This window comes from Cynocephalus volans, chromosome 8, assembly GCF_027409185.1.
Source record: "Cynocephalus volans isolate mCynVol1 chromosome 8, mCynVol1.pri, whole genome shotgun sequence".
NCBI classification, from domain to species: domain Eukaryota; kingdom Metazoa; phylum Chordata; class Mammalia; order Dermoptera; family Cynocephalidae; genus Cynocephalus; species Cynocephalus volans.
The window spans coordinates 127484911-127509510 of NC_084467.1; the positions used below are offsets into that span (position 1 = coordinate 127484911).

Consider the following 24600-nt stretch of genomic DNA (forward strand, 5'->3'; position numbering starts at 1 on the left):
AAGAGTGGAGTAGAAGGAAAGACAGTCTAATGATCATACAAGAGGTAGGCAGGGGTCAGATCACAGAATAATGTAGGGCTGGGATTTTATTCAAAGTGTGATGAGAAGCTATATTTTACAGTTATAACTAGGCTACAGACAAGATTAGATTTTTACTTATAAAAGATTACTATATTTGCCCTGGTGGAGAATCAACTGTGGGCAATATAAGTTGTCACATAAAAAATGCTGACTAATACATAATATGTTTTTATTTAAACAAAAAAATACATAACAGAACTCAAAAGAAAGCAAAAGAGATGTAAAAAGCAGGACTCTACCTAAATAGAGGTCCTGGGGATTGGGATTCCTACATATTTGAAGACGAGATGGCTAAAATAAAGTTAAGTGCCTAGAAAAGATGGACCATGTGATAACAGAGGTTTGGAAAAACCTCAGCGGATTGCTCTGGAAAAGCAGCAGTCAGGAAGCTTGCTATCTGTGAGTAATATTTTATGTACATATGTATATTAAAGGCACTTTTAAAAAACTGACACCTGAGGCCTGTATCATATGAGGGTGAGATCCAAATTTATATTATGAGCTGAAAAAATTACCTTAAATCAGGTTTAAAACAATTGAAACTTTTAGGGCCTAGCAAAACCACAATCTGTAGAAACACTCTCTCAACCCAGAGAACAGAGGACTCCCGCAGAACAAAGAACTTCTTTGAAGATAAGCTCCCATTAGAATATTATACATCATTTGAAGAAACCAGCCACCATGAGGGAGAGCCAACAGAAACAACAAACAGGAGATTTTAGAACCTTGCAAACTAGAAGTTATAATTCTATACAGATGGATTTTATTATCTTTCACTATATTTTGCTCAGCTTTGGTTTTCATTCAGGGCCAATGCAAAACTTTTAAAAATACCATAATTTCCATCTCTATTAAGATTATTGGACTGGCCGGTTAGGTCGGTTGTTTACAGCACTATGATTATAACACCAATGGCAAGGGTTCAGATCGCCTTTACCGGCCAGCCGCCAGAAAATAAAAAAATAAGATTATGCTAATTCTTAAAATATACCCATAGTGACCTAAGGAAAATTTCTGTATAAAATTCAACATGGGGCACACAAGGAGGTTCAACACTGTTATTAGATGAACTACTGCAGCTATTGCCTACAAATGAGAAACCAGATTGCCACTGATCCCCCTCTACTGTTTTGGAGCTAGATAATCTATACCTGTACTTTAACGTATTTAGTCTATGCTCAAAAACTAGATGAAACTATCTCCGCCAATTCTTTTAAATGGCATTTTAATTTTTAAATGTTATGAAAAATGAGTTCACATCTAAAATGAAGCGTCTGTGACATCGGCGTATTTGAGAAACCACTTTAAAAAGCTCAAAGATTAAAAGGGAAATACCAAAAACATCCTTTACCTTCTGAAGTACTCATTTTAACTTTTTCTTGATGTATTTTATTTTCCAGTCTACTCCTTTATTTCAATTGGTTTAAATGCAAGCCAAAATAATGAATTCTTTACTGCAAAACAGTGCAAACTTTTACTGCAAAATAGTGCAAAGAGAAACGCAGAAAACAGAACTGGCTCTTTTAAAACATCCTGATCAATGTATGCTTTGACAACGCTCGCATTTTTAAATGTTCGCAATCCTACTTAAAATGAGCAAATGGAAGTTAGTGTTCAAGGCAGAACCAGAACTACAAAATCAGGACTCCAGGCAAGATCCTAAGAAATTTTCCCATCCCCCAGAGCCGACGTTTTAAATGGTCTTCCGTCAACATAAAAGCAGACGGAACATCTATTTTAAAAGAGGGACTTGAGAAATCCCTTAGGAGAAAGGGCACAAATTGGCCAGAATCATTCACAAAAGAAACATCAAAAAAACTGCCCACAAAGCAAAAAAAAAAAAAAAAAAAAAAAAATCCGGGAGACGCTATAGACCGTGAGACCGGGTTATGTCAAACGTGTCTGTTCCCAGCCCTCTTAAATGTTTCTTCATCAGTGAAACCCTAAATCTGATCATTTTCCTCAGTCAGCCTGAAGGCTGTTTCCAGCGCACTTCACGCTCCCAGCCCAGCACACGACCGTGAAGGCTACCTACGCTACAAGCCAAAGAGAGCACTGCCCGCCACCACAGCTACAGGACTCCGCCCCAGCGAATTTACGGAGGACCCCAAGAGGCATTGACGCCCTCCCTTTTCTTCCACCGATTCATAGCTACTTCCTAACTGCCTGTTTATCTCCATCATTGTCCCAACCGCCATTTCTTGTCTTATCTCTTGAAGCGATTAACCAGCGAGAATGAGACATAGCGACAGAGAGTAGAGCCAAATCAGGGGACACGAACGTCTGGGTGGCATGGTTTCCTTAGGCACTGCTGAAGGGAGCCTCCGGCACTGCCGAAGGCAGCCTCGGAGGGAGTCGAACCCTGATGCCGGAGAGAGAGGGGGCCTTGTGTCCGGAGCTGATTGGCCGGTCGGCCGCGGCCGGGGAAGAACCCGGATGTGCCTGGGCGGCCGTGTTGGCAGTTGGTTCTCTGGGACTTGGGCTCTCTGGGGGTACCGACAGCCGGAGCGGATGGCGCAGGGTTGGGCCGGTTTTTCTGAGGAGGAGCTGAGGAGACTAAAACAGGCTAAAGGTAACGGGATGTGCGTGTAGAGGTTTAATACTTGGGTCTGTTAAGGGGAAGGGGCGGGGCTGCAGCTTCGAGTGGGAAGGGGCGGGGAGGAAGCTATGTGTGGTGGGGGAAGGAGCTGTAAGTAAGTGGACAGGATTGAGGGGGCTCCTGAGATGAATGTACTGCAGCTACGGTGGGAGGGGCGAGCCCAGGGGACTGGAGTCTTCTTTTAGAAAAGAGGGTTCAGGAATCCATTTCAGGGCTTTGACTTTTACCCGTGAAAGGAATGGGATTTGGTAGAAGTGAGCCTACGGCCTAGGTGGATCCTATCGGGAGGATTGCTGCACGGATCAGTGGTTGGAGGGTTGGGGTCAGGGTAAAGTAAGGAGGAAGGGCATACACTATATTAGAATTGTGATAGATTTATAGAAGCAGGTAATGATTGGAAAAGAGAGCACAGGGGTCTGAATAAACTCAAAAATTCGGTGCTTTTCATGGTACATCTGGAGTATTGCGTTCACTTCTGGTTGCCAGATGATTTTTGCAGTTCTTTCCAACTCTTGAGAGTCAACAAACCAAAAGGGTCTTCGAGAGGTTAGATGTGAAGCCTTTATATGCACATATGCACACGGATATAGCCCTGCTGACTTCGGGTCAAGCTAAAATCTTGTGCTTCCCTGTCCAGCTTTATAGAGTAATCACTGAATGGGCTCGTACTATTTTTTAAACTTTTAATGAATGAATTAAGTTTGCTGATACTTGGTGGGAAACTCTTAGTGATGTAAAATATGCTTTGCTTGTGGTTGAAATTTTTTGAAGATCTGTATGATAATCCTGGTAGTACACACAACTTCTGTGAGAAGTTTACAACACTCTTGGTACCATAATTTAAATACTTTAGGAAGAAAGTTAAATAAATTGTCATGCCATTATTAGAGTTTGTGGGAAAATTGGATTTTGCTCAGGTAGCCTGTGCATTTTTAGCATAGATGTGAGAATAATCTAGGACTAACAAGTGGAAAAGGAAGTAAATTAGTAGCGTAGAGCCAGTGTAGGTTACATAGATTGGGGGAATTTCGACTGGTCCAGAGGCCTTTAAAAATTATATCATAAAGTGTGTGGTTAACTGAGTCTATCTAGCTTGATGTACTCAGATTCTTTTGCTTGTGTTTTTAACATCCATGCACATATTTAGATGTACAGAGTACAGGTATCTTTGCTTCTGATCTGACTTCAAGATCTGGGTATCAGTTTTTGCGTTAGGGATGCAAAGATGAACAAGGCATCACGGCTACCTTCAAAGAGCTGTGAAGATAAGCCAGAAAATAACGTAATGGTAGATGTTGTACAAGAGCTTGCTACAGAACTAGGAGGAACCTCACCGTGCTGGGAGTTGGAAAGATTTCCCAGAGGTTATATGTTAGCAGAGACGAGTCAGGCAAGGTAAAGAAGACTTAATGTAGAAGTCTTAACAATACACCTGTGATGTAGAAGTATACGAGGGTACCTCAGAAAGATCATGGAAAGATTTATATTATCTTTTCAATTCTATATTTCCGTTAACTTTTTGAAGTACAATTGTATTTTGTAATATCTGTACAGTTTGACATAGATAGAGGGTGTTAAGGGCCTGCCGTTTGATAGGGAGACATTAGAGCGTGGACACCAAATCTCCAGCATATGAGCACCTGAGGGCAGAGAAAACATCTTAGCAACTTTGTATACCTATAACCAAACACAGTAATTGGCATAAAGATATCCCAGCTCTGCCTCTAAATCTTTTTGTCTTGGATTTCTCAGGAGAGTTGGATGTTCTCCAAACTTAAAAATGCAGTTAAATGATTTAGGAAGATGAGGTTGGTTGCCAGCATAAATAAGGACAACAGTACTCTAGAGACAACTGCTGTACATTGGGCAATATGGTCAAGAATGTCCTTAACAGTCTTGTTTATAATATTAAAAGTTGGAAAAAACCAAAAAGGTTAATTAAAAAGGAAATGGGTAAGTAAGTTATGGTATACTCATCTAGTTTGTTACTGTAGCTAGTGGGAATATATTACCTTTAGCCACATGCATTAACATATATAAATTACATAAGTATGATGTATGAAAAGAGCAAATTGCAGATGAATATATACTGTCTGGTACCATTTATATAAGGCCAAAATCATACAAAGTCATGTACAAAGAATATACATGTACATTCTTTTAGGGATATTGGAAATCTATAAAGAAAACCAAAGGAATGAATCACAAAATGCAGATTGGTGGGGAGGCAAGGGGATGTGATCAGGGAGGGGCAAAAACATAGGGGGTTTCAGAGGTATTGCTAATTATGAAATAATATTAAGCCAAGTTATACAGAAGTTACAAATAACCCTCAAATATCGATTGCTTGAAATAATAAAGATTTATTTTTCACTCTAGTTTCATATCTAACCTGGGTTGTCAGGTGACTTTGCTCCACATAGTCACTCCATACCATGACAGGTGGAAAAGAAGATTGAAAATTGAACATTGGCAATTAAATGCTTTTACCAGTAAATTACATGTGTCAATCCTACTTATATTTCATTTTAACAAAAGAAAGTCATTTGATTTGGGGGACAGGAAATCTGTTGAGTTCCAAAAGAGGGAGGATATGTCTATCCTTAAACAGCAGTATGTCTCCCACAGTTACCTCATGTTTTATTTCTTAAATTGTGTTATTTTTTATAAACCATACAGGTTGGAAGAGTGTGTATGTGACATATACATATATGTATTTGATGTATGATCTATTTCATAATGAAAAATTAAAAGTAAAAAAATAGTGAGGCCACATGCTGTCAATTTCTAGTTAAAGGAAGTATTTATTCCTAAAAGTTCTTAATTCTTGATACTAGTTCTTTGCCATTTGAGTATCTTCTCCCAGTTTGTAACTTGTCTTTTAACTTTTGTCTTTTGATAAACTGAGTATTTAATTTTAATATATTCATATTTGTCAGTCTTTTTCTAATAGCCAACATTTCTGTGTCTTAAGAAATCAGTCTCCTACTATAAGGTCTAAATGATATTAATCTTTACTTTCTATTAATTTATATATGTGAGGTATGGGTCTGATTTTATCTTTTCCATATAGAAGACCACTTTTACCCCAGACCCATTTATTTTTTATTTTTTATTTTTATTTTTTGTGACCAGTAAGGGGATCATAACCCTTGGCTTGGTGTTGTCCGCACCGTGCTCAGCCAGTGAGCGCACTGGCCATCCCTATATAGGATCCGAACCCGCGGCCTCGGCGCTTCCAGCACTACACTCTCCCGAGGGAGCCACAGGGTCGGCCCCCCATTTATTAAATAATTCCACCTTTTGCTGCTGATTTGACTGACATTCAGCCTCTGTCATATACCAGCACTTCATACATGTATTAATCAGTTTCTGGGTTCTCCACCATTGGTCATTTTGTACCACACTTAAAAGCTTCGTAATGTTCCTGATATCCAGTAGTCTAGTCCTTTTGCTCTTCTTCTTTAGAACTTTCCTTGCCATTCTTGAACCTTTATCCTTTCATATAATATTTTTTAATAATTTTACTAAATTTCATGGAAAACCCAGTAGGAATTTTGATAGGAATTGCATTGAATCTTTCAGTCAATTTGAGGAGGTTTGACATCTTCACATAATTAACAGTACCACAAATGTGGTATGTGTGTCCCTTTATTTATGTCTTTTAATATCTCAAATTTTAGAATTTTCCTTATAGAGATCTTGATCATCTTTTTGTTAGATTTACTCTTAGGTACATGATAATTTCTGGTATTAAAATATCTAGTCTTTAATTATGTTTTCTAATTGTGTGCTGCCGAAAAATACAGACAAACCAAAAGAAAGATCAGAAAAACACGTGAATATTTCATAGGAAAAGAAATAAGAAGTGCTCGTGACTACCAATGAGCAGAGAATTACAAATCAAAAGCACACAGTCAGATACCACTTTATACCTATTTGATTGTCAGAAATTAAAACGTCTGACAATATCGTATATTAAAGAGAAAGTGCATCCGTAAGATCTTATACTTTGCTAGAGGAAATTCACTTTGGAAAACAGTTTGACATTTTCTCTTAAACTTATACTTTATGACCCAGCAGTTCTTAAATAACATCCAAGGCAAGTTCTTGTGCATGTAAAAGAGGAGACATAACAGTAAAATTCACAGAAGCAAAAATCTGGAATCAACCTAAATGTTTATCAGTGGAAGAAGATCAGTAGACTAGTTCACTCAATGGAATGTTATGCAACATTCGGAATGAATGACTACAGCAAAATGAAAAGTATGGATGAGTATTGGCAATAGAATATTAAGTAAAAAAAAAATAAGGTTATATACAGCTGTGATTCAAATGACAGCTTTCTCTGGTGGAGGGAGCAGGGCTTGAAGGATATAAAGCAGAGAGCACAAACTGGTAGCCTGTTGGCTTAATTTAACCCAAAAATGTGTTTGGCTTTCCCTCCCTCCCTCCCTTCTTTTCCTTCCTTCCTTCCTTTCTCTCTCCTTATTTCCTTTTTTCTTTATTTCTTTATTTCTTTTCCTTTTTCTTTTTTCTTTCTCCAATCTTTACATTTCTTTTTAAATTAATACTAGCAGTAATCATTATTTGCCAAACCAGCACATGCGTATTTCCCTTGTTTTGGGGTAGGGCCATGTACTAGTTGAGCCTTTGAATTATGAGCAGAAGTGTTATGTCACTTCTGGGTCATAGTAATTAATTGCTGTAGGAAGACCTTCCTGAGCAATTTCTTCTCCCCCTGTCATGGTGTCTAGCAACACTAAATGGTGACCATACAATCAGCCTGGGGGCCTGAGAGACTGATTAACACTGCTGGCACAGAGCATTAATGAGAAATAAACCTTTGTTGTTTAAAACCACTAAGATTCCAGAGTTATTTCCCCTTACAGCATAATCTAGATTTTCCTGATTGATATAGTTCCCCACGTTTAAAAATTAGGATATTTTACATAAAAGTCTGAATTTTAATCATGAAAAACCAAAATATCTGTCTATACTGACCTAAATTTTTTAGTGATAGTTGTTGACTAGAAGTGACTGTGCATTGCCCCCTTTAAACTAGACTTAGGCTCCTCAGTTTACCCAAGTCTTCTTGATATTTGCAGCCCCCAATACCCAGTATGTAAAACAATATGTTCTGTTTTTAAGTGGCTGATTTGTTTAGTTTGGGAGTGAAAAAATTAGCATTTTTAATCTTATAGGTAGTTTCTATAAAAATGCAAAATAAAGTAGAAGCTGCAGTAACTGAATTTCAGAGGGACTTTTTAAAAATTATTTTTTAATTGAAATGTATTGATTATGCATATTTGTGGAATGCAGTGTTGTGTTTCAATACATGTATATAAGTATGATGATCAAGTTAGGATAATTGGCATACTCATTACAAAACTTAATCATTTCTTTCTGATGAGGATATTTGATCTTTCTTCTAGCCATATGATAACATGCAGTAAATTATTGTTAATTATTAGATGCCTAGCTCAACTGTACACCAATAGATCTTATTTTTCCTACCTAACTGTTTTGTGTCCATTAGCCAACCTATCACTATCTCCACTCCCCCTTCCCCACCTCTAATAACCATAGTTCTCTTTCCTTCTGAAAGTTCAACTTATTTTTATTATTGTTATTATTATTGTCTATTTACTTTTTAGCTCCCACTTATGAGTGAGGGCATGCAGTATTTCTCTTTCTGTGCCTGGCTTATTTCACTTAACATAATTTTCTCAAAGCTCACTCATGCTGCTGCAAATGGCAGAATTTCATTCTTTTTTATGGCTGAGTAGTATTCCACTGTGTATATATTCTGCATTTTCTTTATCCAGTCATCCATCAGTGGATATTTAGGTTGGTTCCATATTGTGGCTATTGTGAGTAGAGCTGTGATAAACATGGGAGTGCAGGTTTCCCTTCGACATGATTGTTTTCATTCCTTTGGTATTATATACCTAGTAGTGTGATTGCTGGATCATATCGCCGTTCTATCTGTAGTTGTTTGAGAAACTTCCATACTGTTTTCTGTAATGGCTGTACTAATTTACAATGCCACTTTCCACGTCCTTGCCTGCATTTGTTATTTTTTGTCTTTTTGATAATAGCCAGTCTAACTGGAGTGAGGTGATATCTCAGAATGGTTTTGGTTTGCATTTCTCAGAGGGAGTATTAGTAATTAAGTTAATGAGTTCAAGTGGGAAGTAAGCAAGCTCAGTGACATTTTCTGATGGTGTGAATAAAGCCAAGTATAAGTTCCTGTTGCAAGATATGGGCCTCCTACATCTTGCAGCAGGATACTTTGTGTTTCTGGCAAAAATCAACAATAACATTTACTTTTGATAGTACTTCTCTTTTAAAAAAATATTTTCTATACCTATTTAAGCCTTACACTAATTCCATGAGTTAAGTAGAGCAGGTAATTTTCAACTGGTTTGACAAACGAGGAAACTAAGATACTGAATAATTAATTTGATTTGCCTGAAGTCACTGAGGAAGGCAGAAGCAAAGCTGGGACTGTGACTCCAGAGCCTTTAACTCTACTTTGGGAAATTTGAATAATAAGCTTGTGTTGCTTCAAAGGTCAATATGCAGAATTGAAAAGTCCTGTTTGAGTTGTTCATTTACAAGGACTCATCATAATTTCATTTCTCAGGCATTTTATAGAGAGTGTTATTTATAGATCTTATTAAATATAGTATGAATGTGAATCACATTCTCCAGTTGTCTGCACTAGAAGTTTAATACTGGTATGGACAGTCCAAAAAGTATAACAGAAGTATTATTATTTAGTTTATACTTAAAAAAAAATTTTTTTTTTGCCCAGTTGTTTTATCTTCCTCTATTGCTTTATTCATGCTGCTATTGAAATTAGTTTGAATGCACTGATTAGAGCCTGACTAGACCTTGCAAGATGAAAGAAAACAATTTAGCATTCCTAAAATAAGAGACTTAATTATATTCCTGTTTTAGTGTCTACCTATGTATCAAATTGTCCTAAAAGCTATTAAAATTTAAGAGAGGGGATTCACATTTTAAAACTCAGCCATCGTTTTGTTTCAGGAGAGCAGACAGAACCATAAATCAAATTTAAGACAGAGAATTCCGTTGTTTACCTGGTTTGGTCAAAATTAGTTGATTCTTTTGACAGTTATCAAATCCATTTGAGAGAGAAACCTTGCTTTGTGTCCTAAGGCCCAATTCATGGACAAATAGACTTCCTCTGAGGGTAAATTGAGAGCTGGGACAGTTTTTGTTAGATATTAATAGTATGATTTGAGAACTATTGAAATTGTGTAGGAAGACAGCTGTTTTTTCCTGAGCTTTCTAGATAGAGAATGGAGTGAGGGGACCTCTAGAGTTATCATCAAAGTTTAATGTCATTGTTTTACTTTCTTAGAGAAATTATAGTTACTTGCTGCTCACACGAAGAAATTTTTCTTCAATCTCTTTTATATAGATTCATTTGAACCACAGCGGCGTCTCCCCGTGAAGAAAACTCGACAACAACTTCAGCGAGAAAAAGCCCTTCTAGAGCAAAGCCAAAAACTTGGGCTTCAAGATGGATCAATTTCATTACCTCCAGAGCAGCTGCTTTCTGCACCAAAACAGAGATTTAACACTCAGAAACCACATTCTTCTCCCACTGTTCTTCCTAGGACTCTTACACTCACTTCTCCTGTTGATGATGGAAAACCACAGAGTATTGAAAGTGAACCAAGGGAACTGGGACTTGAGAATTCCCATGATGGTCACAAAAATGTTGAGGTTCTACCTCCAAAGCCAGATTGCAAATTGGAGAAAAAGAAAGTGGAATTGTTAGTAAGTCTATATATCCATGAGATGTTTCATTTTATCTTTTTTCCCCACTGGGCTTTGAGGAAATATAGTTTTTTTAAAATATATTTTTAATTTTATATTCAAGCCTAGAAATGTGATGAATAAATTGTTAAAAAATATAAGCGTACTTCAAAAGGTTCATGGAAAGATTTGTACGATCTTTTAATTCTATTTTTCCATGAACATTTTGAAGTACTCTTGTAGCTACCACCTAAATGTAAGCCAGGCAATGTTAGGCATTTATATGTTTTATGTCATTTAGTCTTCACAACAGCCTTACAATGCATGTTTATTATTTTCACTTTATAGATGAGGTATCTGGGACTCAAATAAGATACTATCTTCCTAAAGATAATACACAGCTAGTAAGTAGTAGAGTTGAGATTCACATATAAGTCTGTCTAGATCCAAAGTCTGTGCCCTTTACACTTACCAGAAGCAATGCTTATATGCGCAGTAACTCTCCCCAAATTGAACCCATTCTTCAACTTCCAGACTATAACTCCACTGGCCCAGAAAAGGGTACCTGTGAAGAAATATGAAGGGATGGTCCACGGAGAGAGTGTAGGAAATTGAGGGGACTAATTATATAATACAGCTTCATCATTAGATTTCTTTTATTCTTTATTTAGTGTGTTTGTACTAGAAACGACCTACATAATTTAGTTTAGCCACACTCTTGTGGAAATGGCCATTCTGTGACTTGTGAATTCTTAGAATTTTTATTTGATACCTTACATTTTAATATCTACTCATTTCTTTGTTCCCCCTGACCACTCATAAAGGAGAAAGAATAGCATTTATTTGTTTTCTTTTTTCTGAGTCTTTTTTCAGTATCTGATATTTTTTTCTAATCTCAAGTATTTTTTTAATCTCTGCTGATCCAGATTCTATATTATGAGTTTAAAATGTTTTCTGCCCACCAGGGATTTACAACTAAGAATTATTTTGATAAGAGATATAAAACCATGTGAATTATGAAACCAACATTGAACAAGTGCAAAGGCCTTAGTCAAGTGGGGGTGAGTTTAAATTGAGCTGGACGATTTAGATTGGATATCATTAGGAAAATTATTCTTATTTTAGATATTTGGGAGAAATTGTATAGAAGACTTGTAATCTGAGGAACCATTAACAAAAAGGAGAAATTCTGTGGTTCTAAGGAGAAAGGAAAGCTGTATTCTAGAGAATGCTCAGAGGTGACATCTCACTTTTCTGGGAGAGGCAAAGGATAGCCAGAGGATAGTAGAGAATTAAAGAAGTGAGGAAGGACTTGGAAGCAGAGGATGCCTGTCTAGTGAGTTCACTGATGCAGCAGGATACCACCTAGGCGTCTGAGGGAGAAATCCCTGATCAAAATAGTGATTAGAGAAATTCCAGGTGTCATTGCAGACAACTTGGGAGAGTGCTGGGTGAGCTGAAACTAAGGCACCTGGTGAGGAGATGCCTGTGATGGTAAAAGTGAGAAATGACAAGTGCAGGCACTAAGGTGGAAGCTGTAGGAATGGAGAGAAAAAGATAGTTTTGGAAGTGATTACTAGGTTTGTGAATAGAGACTTCTGATAATAATGACTGTAAGAAATGACAATAATAGGAATAGTTTTGCCATTACCTTGTTTAATTTGTGTTGAAGTCAAGTTTATGACTTTATGGGAAATTTTAATATGTTTCTTTCAGAATTGGACAGATTGGAAGGCAATATACGTTTTCAGATCTTTGAAGTTGTTCTTTAGCCCAGCATTCAAATCTTAGTTCAAATCATAGTGTTTTACTCTCTTTAAAAATGTCTAAGAGTTGGAAAGTAGCAAATTGAAAGGAAATATATGAAATAAACATTGATTTTTGTCTTAAGGATATTGAGGTAGAGAAGACTTCATTATAGAGAACTCTAAAAGGTATACCATGACATCAGACAGACCAATTTATTTTGATCTCCATTTTGCATATAATAAATAATCAATTTACACAAATTTCTTTGTACTCCTAGAAAAACGCCACAGTACTCTGGCTTCCAGTTTGTGGTTTCCTAGAATATATACATATAATGGATTTCAAAGGGGCAACTTATGTAAGCCTCTTTACTTCAGATTATAGTCTTTGTTCCTATTAGAACAAAATAATGAACTTCAGACGGGTTTCTTTTAAGAGGACTTTTGAAAGAAAAGATACATAATCTGCTTGATTAAATTTTATACTTAGGGACTGAGACTTGTAAGGTGCGGGATGGGGTAGCAGTCTCTTTCATAATCTCATTTTTATACTTTTTTTGCTTCGTAGGCAAGAAAAATCACGTTGGGAAGTCCTCCAACAAGAACAACGGCTGATGGAAGAGAAAAATAAACGTAAGAAAGCTCTTTTGGCTAAAGCTATTGCAGAAAGGTGAGACACCCGAATCAGGAGAGGTTGTTTGTAACCGCAATCAGTTCTGTCCATGTTTTACAATTATCTTCCTATGTCTGTTCTACTACACTGAATACAGTTGCAATTAAAACTTAGGGACCAGCATTAGTGTTTTCAGTTTTAACCATCTACACATTCATAAGGGAAGCAGTAAATAGCTATCGATATATCTAAATTATCAGCGAAATGCAGGTTTTAATTTTGATATGGAGAGGCTTTTTCTGTTGTGTAGAGGAATAAGGTTATTCTATATAAGTGACTTATACTCCCACAAATCTTAATTGTTTTTCCAATGGACATGTTTCTTTAATAATTTACCCTGTCCTCACTAGTAGAAAATATGTGATATAGTTACCATTTATTGATGACTCAGGGTCACCATTATGAGCACTGTGTGAGATTCAATTTTTCTCTCCCCTCTGTGTGAGTCTGTCAGTGATCCCTTCTATTTACTGCATTGTACTGGCCCTGAACAGTAACATTCCCATTTGAGCTACTCTGCCCATCCCCCACCACTCTTGCTGACCTTTTAGTTTGTAGTTTCTAATCTCCTGTGTCCTTGAGAAACTAAACTTAGTCAATAAAGCAATGGTTGAGATAGTGAGAACTAAATGCAAGCATTTCAGTTGCAGTTTCTTTTTAGACCTCCAGAAAAGTCTGGCAAAATTATAATTGCTTGAGGCTGGAGTGGGTGCAGGAGAAGAGGGAAAGGAGGAAGGTAAGTGGATGTAAGAGTAATTCAGAATTTTATCTGCTAGAGAGATATACGAATGTGAAAATGAAGATTTTTTTTCCTACTTGTTGGGAAAATAGGATAATTTAATCAGGCCCCCTTCCGGTTGGGGGTGGTATGGTGCATTCTTTGTAAGCAAATTGTGTGTGTGTGGAGGGAGGAGGTGGAGTTAGTGCGCATGTGGAGCTCCGTGACTTGGCTGGCATCTGCCTCGGGTGTCTGCACCCATGCGGCCATGCTCTCAAACCTACTGCTTCTGAGGACCTGTTTACCAGTTACCTAGCTTACAGACTTGTGGAACTCAGCCTGGCATGTAAAGAGTTTGTGACCCGGTCTGGAATGGGTTTGAGGAGTCTGTGAGCTCCAGAACCAGCCCTAGCTGGACAGTTGTCACAGTTGAGGCAGGATTACAGGCAGGTAAAAGAGTGCAACACTACTACTGGTACACCTTGATCTTTGATGAAGAATAGGAAATATGCAACTCACTGACTTACTGCGTTTCAAGAGAAAAAAAAACATATAAAAGAGTAATGCCATCTTTTTTTTCCCACAAGGGATTATTAAAAATCATTTTGATAGTCTTCAATTTGGAGTGCGGAAGCTGTTTACAAGGGATTTTACAAAAAGATTTATAGGCTCAGAAGCAGATTAGATTTTCTCTAAATGCTTTTGATTTAAGACAGAAAGCACTGATATAGACAGAAATGTAAAGAAATAACATGTTTGGATTAATAAGTAAACAGTGAAGTATTTGAAGTAAAAGGATCATACTGGTAAATGAACTTTTGTAGGCAGAAAGGATGGGAAAATGCATAATGGAGTAGAAATCAGGAGAATGTAAGTTGCATATATGTGGTTGTATGTGGAAGGTTTTCTTCTCCCTCAAAAATGTGTATAAAATTTTGAAATGAGTGAAATCATGATTAAAGGTTTGCTTTTGTATTTGCTTATTCTGTTATTTAAGTGTATATTATATTTGGGGTTGGTGAGGGATCTGAGAGATGATGAGGTTGAATGTGCTTTTAAACAAGGAAAGAAAAAAGTGTTTTGGTTTTTAGCCTTACAAAGAATTTTGAGGACCTGTAGTTTTGCCTAGAGAATAAGAATCAAAGCAATTAAAGTTAAAACCAAAGTTCTAAGAAAGTTAAAACCAAATAGATGTTTTCAGACATAAAGAAAATGTTGCTTGATGCAGGTATCTGTTCTTGATGTCAGGTAAGTATCAGACAAATGAAAATGGATTTAACAAGAAGAATTTAAGACAAGAAATTTGGAAAGTTGTGTTGGATGTTTCAATGTAAAGGGAATACAGATATATTCTTTTAGTGCTTGTTCTCCAGAACTGTTTATTGGGATTTGTTTTTTTTTTTTTTAAGTCTTACTTTTTAATTTGTTTATGAAAATAGTAGGTACTAGTAGATAGTTTGAAAAAATAAGGAAAAAAGTTCAAATGCAGTCTTAGAGATATACCAAAATATTACTAGCATTTATTTTATTTCAATTTTTCTGATTTTTCCAATTTTTAAAAAATCATTAATTATAATATACATAGTATCTTACTTATACATGGTTTTAAAATGTTATTTTTCCCACTCATGTTTCTGATTTTTCTAGATCTAAAAGAACTCAGGCAGAGACCATGAAACTAAAGCGGATCCAGAAAGAGTTACAGGCTTTAGATGACATGGTGTCAGCTGACATTGGAATTCTCAGGAACCGGATTGATCAGGCCAGCTTAGACTATTCATATGCTCGGTGAGTTGGGGACATTGCGCTTTGAACAAGGAGTGTGAATTAATGTTTATTGCTAGCTGGGCCAGGAACTTTTATGTATATCATCATTTAAGCCTCATAACAACCCATTAGGAGCTGTATTTATTCCTCCTTTGTGCTAATACAAGTGTTTCCTCTTCTGTGAAGTCTTCCTTAACTCTGCCCTCCCAGTGAACCTTCCTTGTTCATATGCCTGCTAGAGCATTTCTTACATTATTTATTTATATGTTAGTCTTTCCTGCTAAGCCATTTGCTGTTTAACGTTTTGTACTCTTAATCTTTCAGGATTTAGCAAAGTAAATGTCTGAGTGACTTGCTGTAAAACTATTATTCTAACACCAGGTCTGTTCTCTTTCTTTTAAAATTTTTGATTTTCTGATATGGTCTGTATGGGATTACAGCCTAGTTCTGTTTTCATTAAAGTAAGAGAATCGAGTTTATTTTCTAAAAACTTATGAATATTTTAAAGAAAATGCCCATCTGTTTTGGAAACTTGAAATTGTTTCTCCTATTTATTTCTTTTTGATTTTATTCTGTACAGAGCAGTTTGATATCATGTTTCCTTGATTTCAACCATTGGTATATATACTTTTTGGTTTATTATTAATTTCCTTTAATCTTTTAAAAAAATTTTTTATTTGTGCCTATTTATGGGGTACAGAATTGATTATCAGTATTTGTGTACAGGATGTGATGATCAAATCAATATTATTAGCATGTTCATCATTATAAATCGTAATTATTCTTTGTGTGCCTTACGCAGTTGCTCCCTATCCTCAATGGTATTTTTTTAAAGAGAATAAAAACATCATGGAGTAGTTTTAAAACGAACTAACACATGTAAAGAATTACATGGACTTTGCAAACAGATAAAAGGGCAAAAAATTATGTCCAATTTCAGAGTTTTCAGTCCTTTCAACATTGCTTTAATCATCCTGGTTTGTCTTTTTTCACAAGGGAATGCTGTGTTAATGATTCAGTTTTGTATCTTTCTCTGTAACACTAGAAATCAATCAGAATGCCTCATTAGTCCAGGGTAAACCACAACATCAGATGTTTATATAACAATTTAATAAAGCGGAAATGCTTGCTTGTGGTTTTTAATTCAGTGTTTGGTGTTTAAGAAAGAGGTTTGTGGTTGTCCTTGTGATTTTTGTAATTGTTGTTTGGCTATATGCTATTAACATTAATGGGTTACCTTTATTAATTAATTGCCTAAATTAATGCCATCAGTAGCTGATAACTAGAGGGTCCAGATTTCTGTTAATAAGGTCATTAAAGGAGGTAACCAAGATTTTAATATTAAACTAAGCCTTGATTTTTAGCACATTTTATTCTTTGTACTGTAAATTTTCCAGAGGAACATTTTTATGTCTTTGTAGTCTTTTATGTGAATAATTCATATTATAAGGTACAGTGCTAAGTACTTCCGCAGAAAAATAACCTGATTACATTTTAATTCTGTCCTAGTGGAAGATGGTGAAGGATGCCTTCGAGTATTGAGTATTTATAAGAAATGTCATAGTTTTAGTCTTCAGAGAACCACAGTGAAGATGGGAATACTAGTTAAAGGAGAAAATATCCCATAATATATAAGTATTCTTAATGAAATTTTTGTAAATTTTTGCATAGTAAAAATATTTTACATCATAAATTTTTACATCTTTAACAAGCTAGAGATGACAATTTCTCATGGTATTGATATTGACATAGTAGTATGTAACTGTAGGATGCTGTATAAGGCTGTTTTTAAAAGCCTAAGCTCTTGAGTTAAGTCTAAGAGAAGCCATCGACAGTTGTGAGTAGAACCATGGTTTTTTTTATTTATATATAACATTAAGACAACATTTTCTAAATTTGCATTTGTGATTATTGAGAAATTATAAATTGGTAATATAATATTATGGTCCAGATTTCTACTGAAAGGTAATTCCCAGGGCAGTCAATTTCTATGAGAGATTGCCTTGATCTTTTTAATAAAAATAATATCTTCTGCTAGACCTTGGTACAGTGCTATGTTTGCCAAGGGTTCTTGGACAGTGAATAAGCCAGAATTCGCTTTAAAATTGGCTTCTGTAGGTGTAGGTGTTAGGATAGACACCTCTGAGGAGAAGCAGCACTTTGAGCCAATTTGAGAGCTGCTGCTGCTGCTGCTGCTCAGAGGTATGGTTGCAATGTTGCCATATGCTACCCAGACCAGCTTATAAAACTGAGAGTGGCTTCTTGTAGAACATTTTTTTGAATCCTCAGTATACTAAGAAAAATAGTTAGCACTATTTACCATCTAGGTTTAATAAACACTCTTATATACACACACAGCGGCAAATGTTTTGAATCATTTTATGAATACTTAATAAAAGTAAGAAAAAAAGCGATTGTGGAAAACAACTTCATTTAAAAATTTTGGTAAGAATATAAATAGTAAACCTCTTTGCATCATGTAATGTTTGACTCAAACATTTTAAAAAGCTGAGAGAATGTTGTTATATCCCTTTAGCAGCACAGAGTAGTCCAGGTACTTGTAAAATAGGGGTGATTAAGTTCTTCCTTTTGAAATTATTAACTGTGTGAGGCTATCACATTTCCTTTTTATCCTTAGAAATATATTTTTCACACATTGATTCTTGAGTTTGAGAAAATTCACCTAGGATCTGATTTTCTAAACTCTCACAGTCTGAGATTTCACTTAGATGATCAATTTCATGTCAAGAGAGTTTGTATCTGCATTTGTATTAGTTTCCTGGGATTGACATAATGAATTACTGCAACTGAGTGGCTTAAAACTACATTAATTCTTCTCTCACATTTCTGGAAACCAGACATCAGAAATCAAGGTATTGGTAAGGTCATGCTTTCTTCAGAGACTTTAAGGATCCATTCCCTGCCTTTTCCAGCTTCTGGTGGCTGTAGACATTCCTTGGTTTGTGGCCATACCACTCCATTCTGTGCCTCCATAGTCACATTGCTTCCTCCTCTTCTCTCTCAAAACTTCCTCCACCTGTCTTAAAAGCATACATTGATTGTACTTAGGGACCAACTAGATAATCTGGAATAAAATTCTCTCAAAATCCTTAATTACATTTTATGTCTTGTAAGGTAATTTTCATTCTTTTGTCATATATAATAATATTCACAAACTCCAAGGATTGGGAAGTGAATATCTTTGAAAGGCCATTTTTTAGCCTCCCACAGAATTCATCTTTTGATTTGTCTAACAGAGGCAAAATGTCTTCCTCTGTGAATTTTCTCTACTTTGTCAATATTGGCAGAAAATGAAAAAATGTATTAATTCTCAGCTGTGTTCAGTGAAAACTGAGAACAAGTTACAAAGATGGAGTTTCCAGTCTTCTTTTATACTTTCTTAAGGGGATGTAATACTTTGGACAGCACGTTACGGAAGCTAAGCAATGATAATTTATTTCATTATTGCATCATCCTTTTAGATCATTCCTTAAATCTTTGTTTTATTATTTTAATTTTTTTAGCATAAATGGGAATGATGAAAAATGATGAAATAATTCCTAGGGTGATGAAATGGCAAAATATTTCAAGATATAGGAAAAGCAATATCTCTGTAATCCCGTAATGTATCTTAGATTTATAAAAGGGTCCATTGGACCAATCTGGTAATTGCAAAATAGAATTTGTTGTATCCTGTTTTTTAAATAAATAAGTAAATTTTTTCTTTGTTCCTTGAAAGACTTCTAAGAAAAGATAAAAATCATGATGTGTTAATCTGTACAAATAGAACTGCACAGAAAAAGAACTGAAAAACTGAAAGTGGATCATTGGAACCTTATGGTATACCAGAGGTTAATGACTGGGTTTTTAAAGAAATTTCCCAGGTACCAAAACCAAGAGACAGTTTCTAGAATCCTTTAAATAATATTCATTAAATCATTCAATGTCCCTTTAAAGTAACAAAACAATTCTATAATTACATTTCCAGTTCAATATATGTCATCATACTGTGATTTGGTATTATCCACCTGACCCACAAGGCTGGTAGTGCAGTTTGTGAAACTAACCCAATATTTTAAACATCAAATCACTCTGTTTGAGAATGTATATGCATGTTTCTGGCCAGAAAGACTTTAGATACATAAACAAAATACAAAATCTTAAGTGATTTATCTGGGGTTTGAGATCACTGGAAACCTAAAGACCTATATGCAAATGTTAATTTCAATTCAGTATTCATGAGCCCAGTCTGTAAATCACTAATAACTTACTTTGACTGGCTGATAGTCTTATATTTACTAGGTGGCAGTAAAAAAAGAAATATGATAAATGAACATTTATGTAAGAGTTTTCAAGTATAAATACCAGGTCCCTAAATTCTGTGTAATCTTAATTTTAGACACATGTTTACTTATGTACTAGCAGTACTTTTTGATTCTGGTGCTCCAAAGGGGAAATTTTGTTGCTTGCGTGCCTGTTGGGGCACTAGGCTAGATGCTTACCCTATTTATACTGTTTAATTCTTAACTCTCCTATGAGGTATTATTATCATCAGAGATAGATAGTTTTACAGATAGACTAAGACTCAGCTGAAGTAACTGCCCAGAGTCACTGTACTGGAGTTTTCAGTCATTGCATGACCCTTCCACTGGAACCTGGCTGTCTTTTGTACTCATGATGCTGACCCTGGGGCACACCTGATTGGAACAAAAATGGGCTGCTGACTCTAGGACATTAAATGCATAGGCTAAACAGTGGCTCATGGCATGGCCTGACACTAGCACCTCTGTTTAAACTGAGATGAGCCAGGCCAACCCAGTCTCTCCCTCTGGGATTATGGAATTGGATCACTGAGAGATTGAGTGGAGTGAATGTGATGTAGATCTGCAGCTGGTGGCCTATAGTGATTGGGCTATGAGTATGACAGGAAAGCTGAAGTGAGAGAAACTGTTTGCCTCTAAGAATTGAAGAGAATAGCCTTTGATTCTGATGGCATGTCTGTGAAACTACCTCTTGTATTCTCCAATAAAACCTAATTTTTACCTGAGCTACTTGTACTGGATATGTGTTCTTTGCATCCAAAAAGGTCTTGACCAAAACAAGTACATACAGTAAATGGCAGAGGAAGGTTTTTGAACCCTGGGTTCTTTAAAATCAAAGCCTTTCTTTTTTCCCAGTAAATTTCCTTCCAGTACAAAGAATCTTACATTAGGAGATATACCTGTTTCTTTTTTGCTTTAACTCTTGTACTAGAAACTACTTACTACATTCAGTTGATGTAGGCTGTCATAACAGGCAAGACAACATGACTTTCACAACTGTTAGTGGTAATTAAGTTAAATTCCGGTAGAATTACCCTACTTCCCATAAGACTGTCATTACCTTTCTAAAGAGTTTACATATGCGTAAATACAGAAAATTTCCTAATAAAAGTGTAACAATTGTTTGTTGCTGCTGAATAGAGAGAGTGAGGACAACTTAACCCTGGGATTCTTAACTGGGAGCAATTTTACTCCCTCAGGAACATTTGGTAATGTCTGGTGACATTTTTGGTAGTCACAACTGGCAGCTAATGGGTAGAAGCCAGTGACGCTGTTCAGCATCCTGTAAGATACAGGACTGCTCCTCACAAATAATTATGTGGCCCAAATTGTCAATAGTACTAAGGGTGAGAAGTCCTGCCTAAACCTATGCTGAGGTTTTCTATTCTGCTTGATGTTTACTTCTTGCCCTCACCCAGTATCATTTTGCTGGGTGTGCTCTGTTCCATTTGTATTCACCTCCGCACCACTGTCCTATCCTTCATTGAAATTTTTCTTCCTTTTCCAATCCATTAATCAAGAGATACAGATTGGCTTTCTCCACCTTTTGTTTTACCTTTCATAAATTGAACTAGTTGTGTGCTGGAGCTAGCTTGCACTGGCTCATGAGAGCAGATTTTGTGCATCTTTTCCCAATTTGCATTCAGTGATGTCATGAAATTGGCTTGGGTGATAGTATTTATACCACAGAAAATGGCAAATGCTATACCACAGTGGTCTCCTCCCTTCTGGAACTAGCATACCACTGAATTAACCCTCTTAGCCTGCCTTCACTCAGGTACAACTTTGGAAAGAAGACATGAGTGCAGAAAAATGTTGTTACATCAGGTGAATCCAAATAAGGATGTTGTGAAACTTCCACAGCTATAGCCTAGTTTGTCTAACATGTGTTTGTAAAATATTAATATCCATTTCTTCCTCATATATATTTTTTTCAATTTGGGAGTTTAATTATTGTTTCTAGACTTTCTTTCAAATATCTTCCTCAATGGAAAACTTACGGACCATTCTTTGTACCTGTCCTTACAGGAAGCGATTTGACAGGGCTGAAGCAGAATACATTACAGCAAAGTTAGATCTACAGCGCAAGACTGAGATAAAAGAGCAGCTCACTGAACACCTTTGTACAATCATACAACAAAATGAGCTTCGAAAGGCCAAGAAGTTGGAGGAGTTGATGCAACAACTGGACGTACAAGCTGATGAGGAGACTTTGGAGCTTGAGGTGGAAGTGGAAAGATTGCTGCAGGAACAAGAAGCAGAAGCAGGGAAACAGATGGTTCATTTAGAAAGGCCATTTCAGCCTGCTGGGGAGAGTGTGACATTAGGATTTGGTAAAGAGAGCAAAAAGCATCAAGAACAAGCTACTTCCCCAAAGGTACATGAACAGTGTGAAAATTCCAATAGCATCCCCCTTCTTAGTCCAGACTGCCCAAATAAACAAGTTAATGACATTTCAGCTGCTCTGGCCACATGAAGTGCCACTGTTCTTTTCAACTAATACTGTATTCAGTAAAGTACTTTCTGCAGTAGATTATGCCCCAACCTCTGATAAAAGTGTCTTTAAAACAGTTTTAATTTTTGAATTCATGATTAGTTTTAGTAGGTTAACATTTTTAGCCATTCTCAAGTCCCAAATTATGATAATTTTATCTCTAGGTGCATATATTTCACCTTGAATTTGGTCTAGTTCCTTCAGTGTTTGTTTTACTCTTATTATTGGATGAAAAGAGTGACTTAAATGGATGGAAGAAATACTACATTGTTAGAGTATTTTTAGACCAGGTAATACAGAAAATAAAATGTAAAGTAACACTCAATATCTAATTGAATTGATTTAACTTCTCCTGGAAGAAGTGTTGAGAATGGAAGTCCTATTTTATAAAATCAATAAAAAGACACAAAAATTACTATGAAAAAGAGAGAGACAGAGAGAAACAAAAGTAGCAGGTTGAATTATCAATCTGAATCTTAATATAGTTGTAAAACACTACTTGGAAATTGCAGTTTATGTAAAGAACCAGGCCAGCTGGTTAGCTCAGTTGATTAGAGCATGGTGTTACAACACCAAGGTCAAGGGTTCAGCTACCAGGCAACTTAAGTCAACATTATTTTTGTCTTCAATTTGCCTTTCAGTGGGTTTGGTTTACAACCTGAGTTTTAGTTAATTGATGCATACACATGTATGTATACATACTATGTATATGTAATTTTACTATTAATATTTTTAATCAAAGAATTTAGTTAAATTTAGACAATGAAAACATTTCTAAAGTGAAGCTGAAAATAATATAGAAAATCTTATTGCTACTTTTGCTTATGAAAAAAACTGATGTGTTTTATTTCTAAAGTTATCCAATATGTGTTATGTGTTGGACATAAATTGTCCTGTTACACAGTATTTAAATTGTTAAAATGCCGATTTTCTTATTACTTTAATAGTTACCTATTACTAATACTTGATCACTACATTGTGCTATATGTGAATGTGTAAATAAATATTGTAGTTTTGTCACAAAATCTGTGAATATCACATTAACTTATGATCTATTTATCAGAAATTCCAAAATAAAATTACTGCATATTGTCTTTAAAAAAAAGAATTATCATAAAAGAAGGTAAGAACAAGTGTAATATCATATCCATAATTGTTTCTGAAAAAGGGACATCCTATTTTGAAGTGGATTTGTTTGAGGGTGTTATCTTTTGGTAATAGGGATGGGCATTTTACTTTTATATAATTTCAATTGAAAGTAATTTTCCATTACTGACTTCTCTAAACAGAAGGATTACTATAGATAGTTGTGTTTTTACTTATGAATGACATACATAAAAATTAAAAGCTTTATTGCCCGAGACATTCTTATTTTTCTAAAAAATAAACAAGTCTGTGTATTTACAGTGTGATCTTTCATTTACCTTTAAAAATAGTTTCAGTTTAATGTGTATTCTCCTTTATTTTATTTATTTATTTATTTATTTGGTGGCTGGCTGGTATAGGGATCAAAGCCTGGATCTTGGTGTTATTGGCATCATGCTCTAACCAACTAAAGAAACCAGCCAGGCCTAATACGTATACTTAAGCAATTTGTGCCAGTAATGCATCTTGGATCTCCTTGTGGTAGATATACACTTTTATCTACTTTTTGTATGAAACTCTCTCTGTTAAGGAAAACTTGTCAATAAATGAGATTCTATAATATTATTTAAATACAGGTATGCACTATCCTAATTTCTCAGTCTCATTATTTACAAGATATATGGAGAAATGAGAACCATGAAAGAAATGAGTTGGATGATACCTCAGAGATCATCCAATTTAATCATCTAATTTTACAGCTAGGAGTTTGAGAGCCAGAGATTTCACTAGCAGCTTTTTGAAGCTTGCAGTTCTGTACTCCTGATGTGGCTCTTACATATCTCGAGCTGTGAGGTTCACTGCATCTTTCCACCTGAAAATTTTGCACGCGCGTGCGTGCGTGCGTGCGTGCGTGCGTGTGAAATGCTTTCAGATATGGCTATAAAAGGCCTGCTGAAAGCATTATTTTGAAAAAAAAAGTTATCTTGCTTGGCTTTCTTATGGTGGTATCTGAGTGTTCAGGTGATGATATAAGTGACAAAATTATATCGCATCAGCTTTATACAAAGGCAGCTGTATCCCATGTGTGGAAGGAACAAGGGCAAATGAATGAGAAGTGGGGGCTCACTGGTATGAGGACCATATGCACTGGCTTTTCCAGGATATCCCTGATCCCATACATTTTTTTAATGAAAATACGTTTGAAAGGCATTGATATATAAGTTCACAAATACACAGCAATTGTTAATTTCTGTGAAATAAATTATTGGTTCAAAATTACTGCTGTGAGTTTATTGGAGCATTTATAGAGCTGTCCCAC

At 35.8% G+C, this 24600-nt stretch overlaps 1 protein-coding gene across 2 annotated transcripts; it reads left to right on the forward strand.

Annotated features, from left to right (window-relative positions):
* Positions 1-2527: 2527 nt before the first annotated feature.
* Positions 2528-22932, forward strand: GORAB (golgin, RAB6 interacting). 2 transcript variants are annotated; one of them, XM_063106341.1, is made up of 5 exons: positions 2528-2653; positions 10134-10491; positions 12791-12892; positions 15261-15401; positions 21731-22932. In XM_063106341.1, the coding sequence occupies exons 1-5, from the start codon at positions 2593-2595 to the stop codon at positions 22176-22178; spliced, it is 1110 nt and encodes a 369-aa protein (XP_062962411.1). In that variant the 5' UTR covers positions 2528-2592; the 3' UTR covers positions 22179-22932. The 2 variants fall into 2 exon arrangements, with proteins under 2 accessions (XP_062962411.1, XP_062962412.1); XM_063106342.1 differs by lacking the exon at positions 2528-2653 and having other exon boundaries at positions 10425-10495.
* Positions 22933-24600: the final 1668 nt, after the last annotated feature.

Coding starts and splice junctions, on each gene's coding strand:
- GORAB (XM_063106341.1), top strand. CDS start 2,593: ATGGCGCAGGGTTGGGCCGGTTTTTCTGAGGAGGAGCTGAGGAGACTA. Junction 10,492..12,790: donor GAGAAAAAGAAAGTGGAATT/GTTAGTAAGTCT, acceptor TTTGCTTCGTAG/GCAAGAAAAATCACGTTGGG. Junction 15,402..21,730: donor TTAGACTATTCATATGCTCG/GTGAGTTGGGGA, acceptor CTGTCCTTACAG/GAAGCGATTTGACAGGGCTG.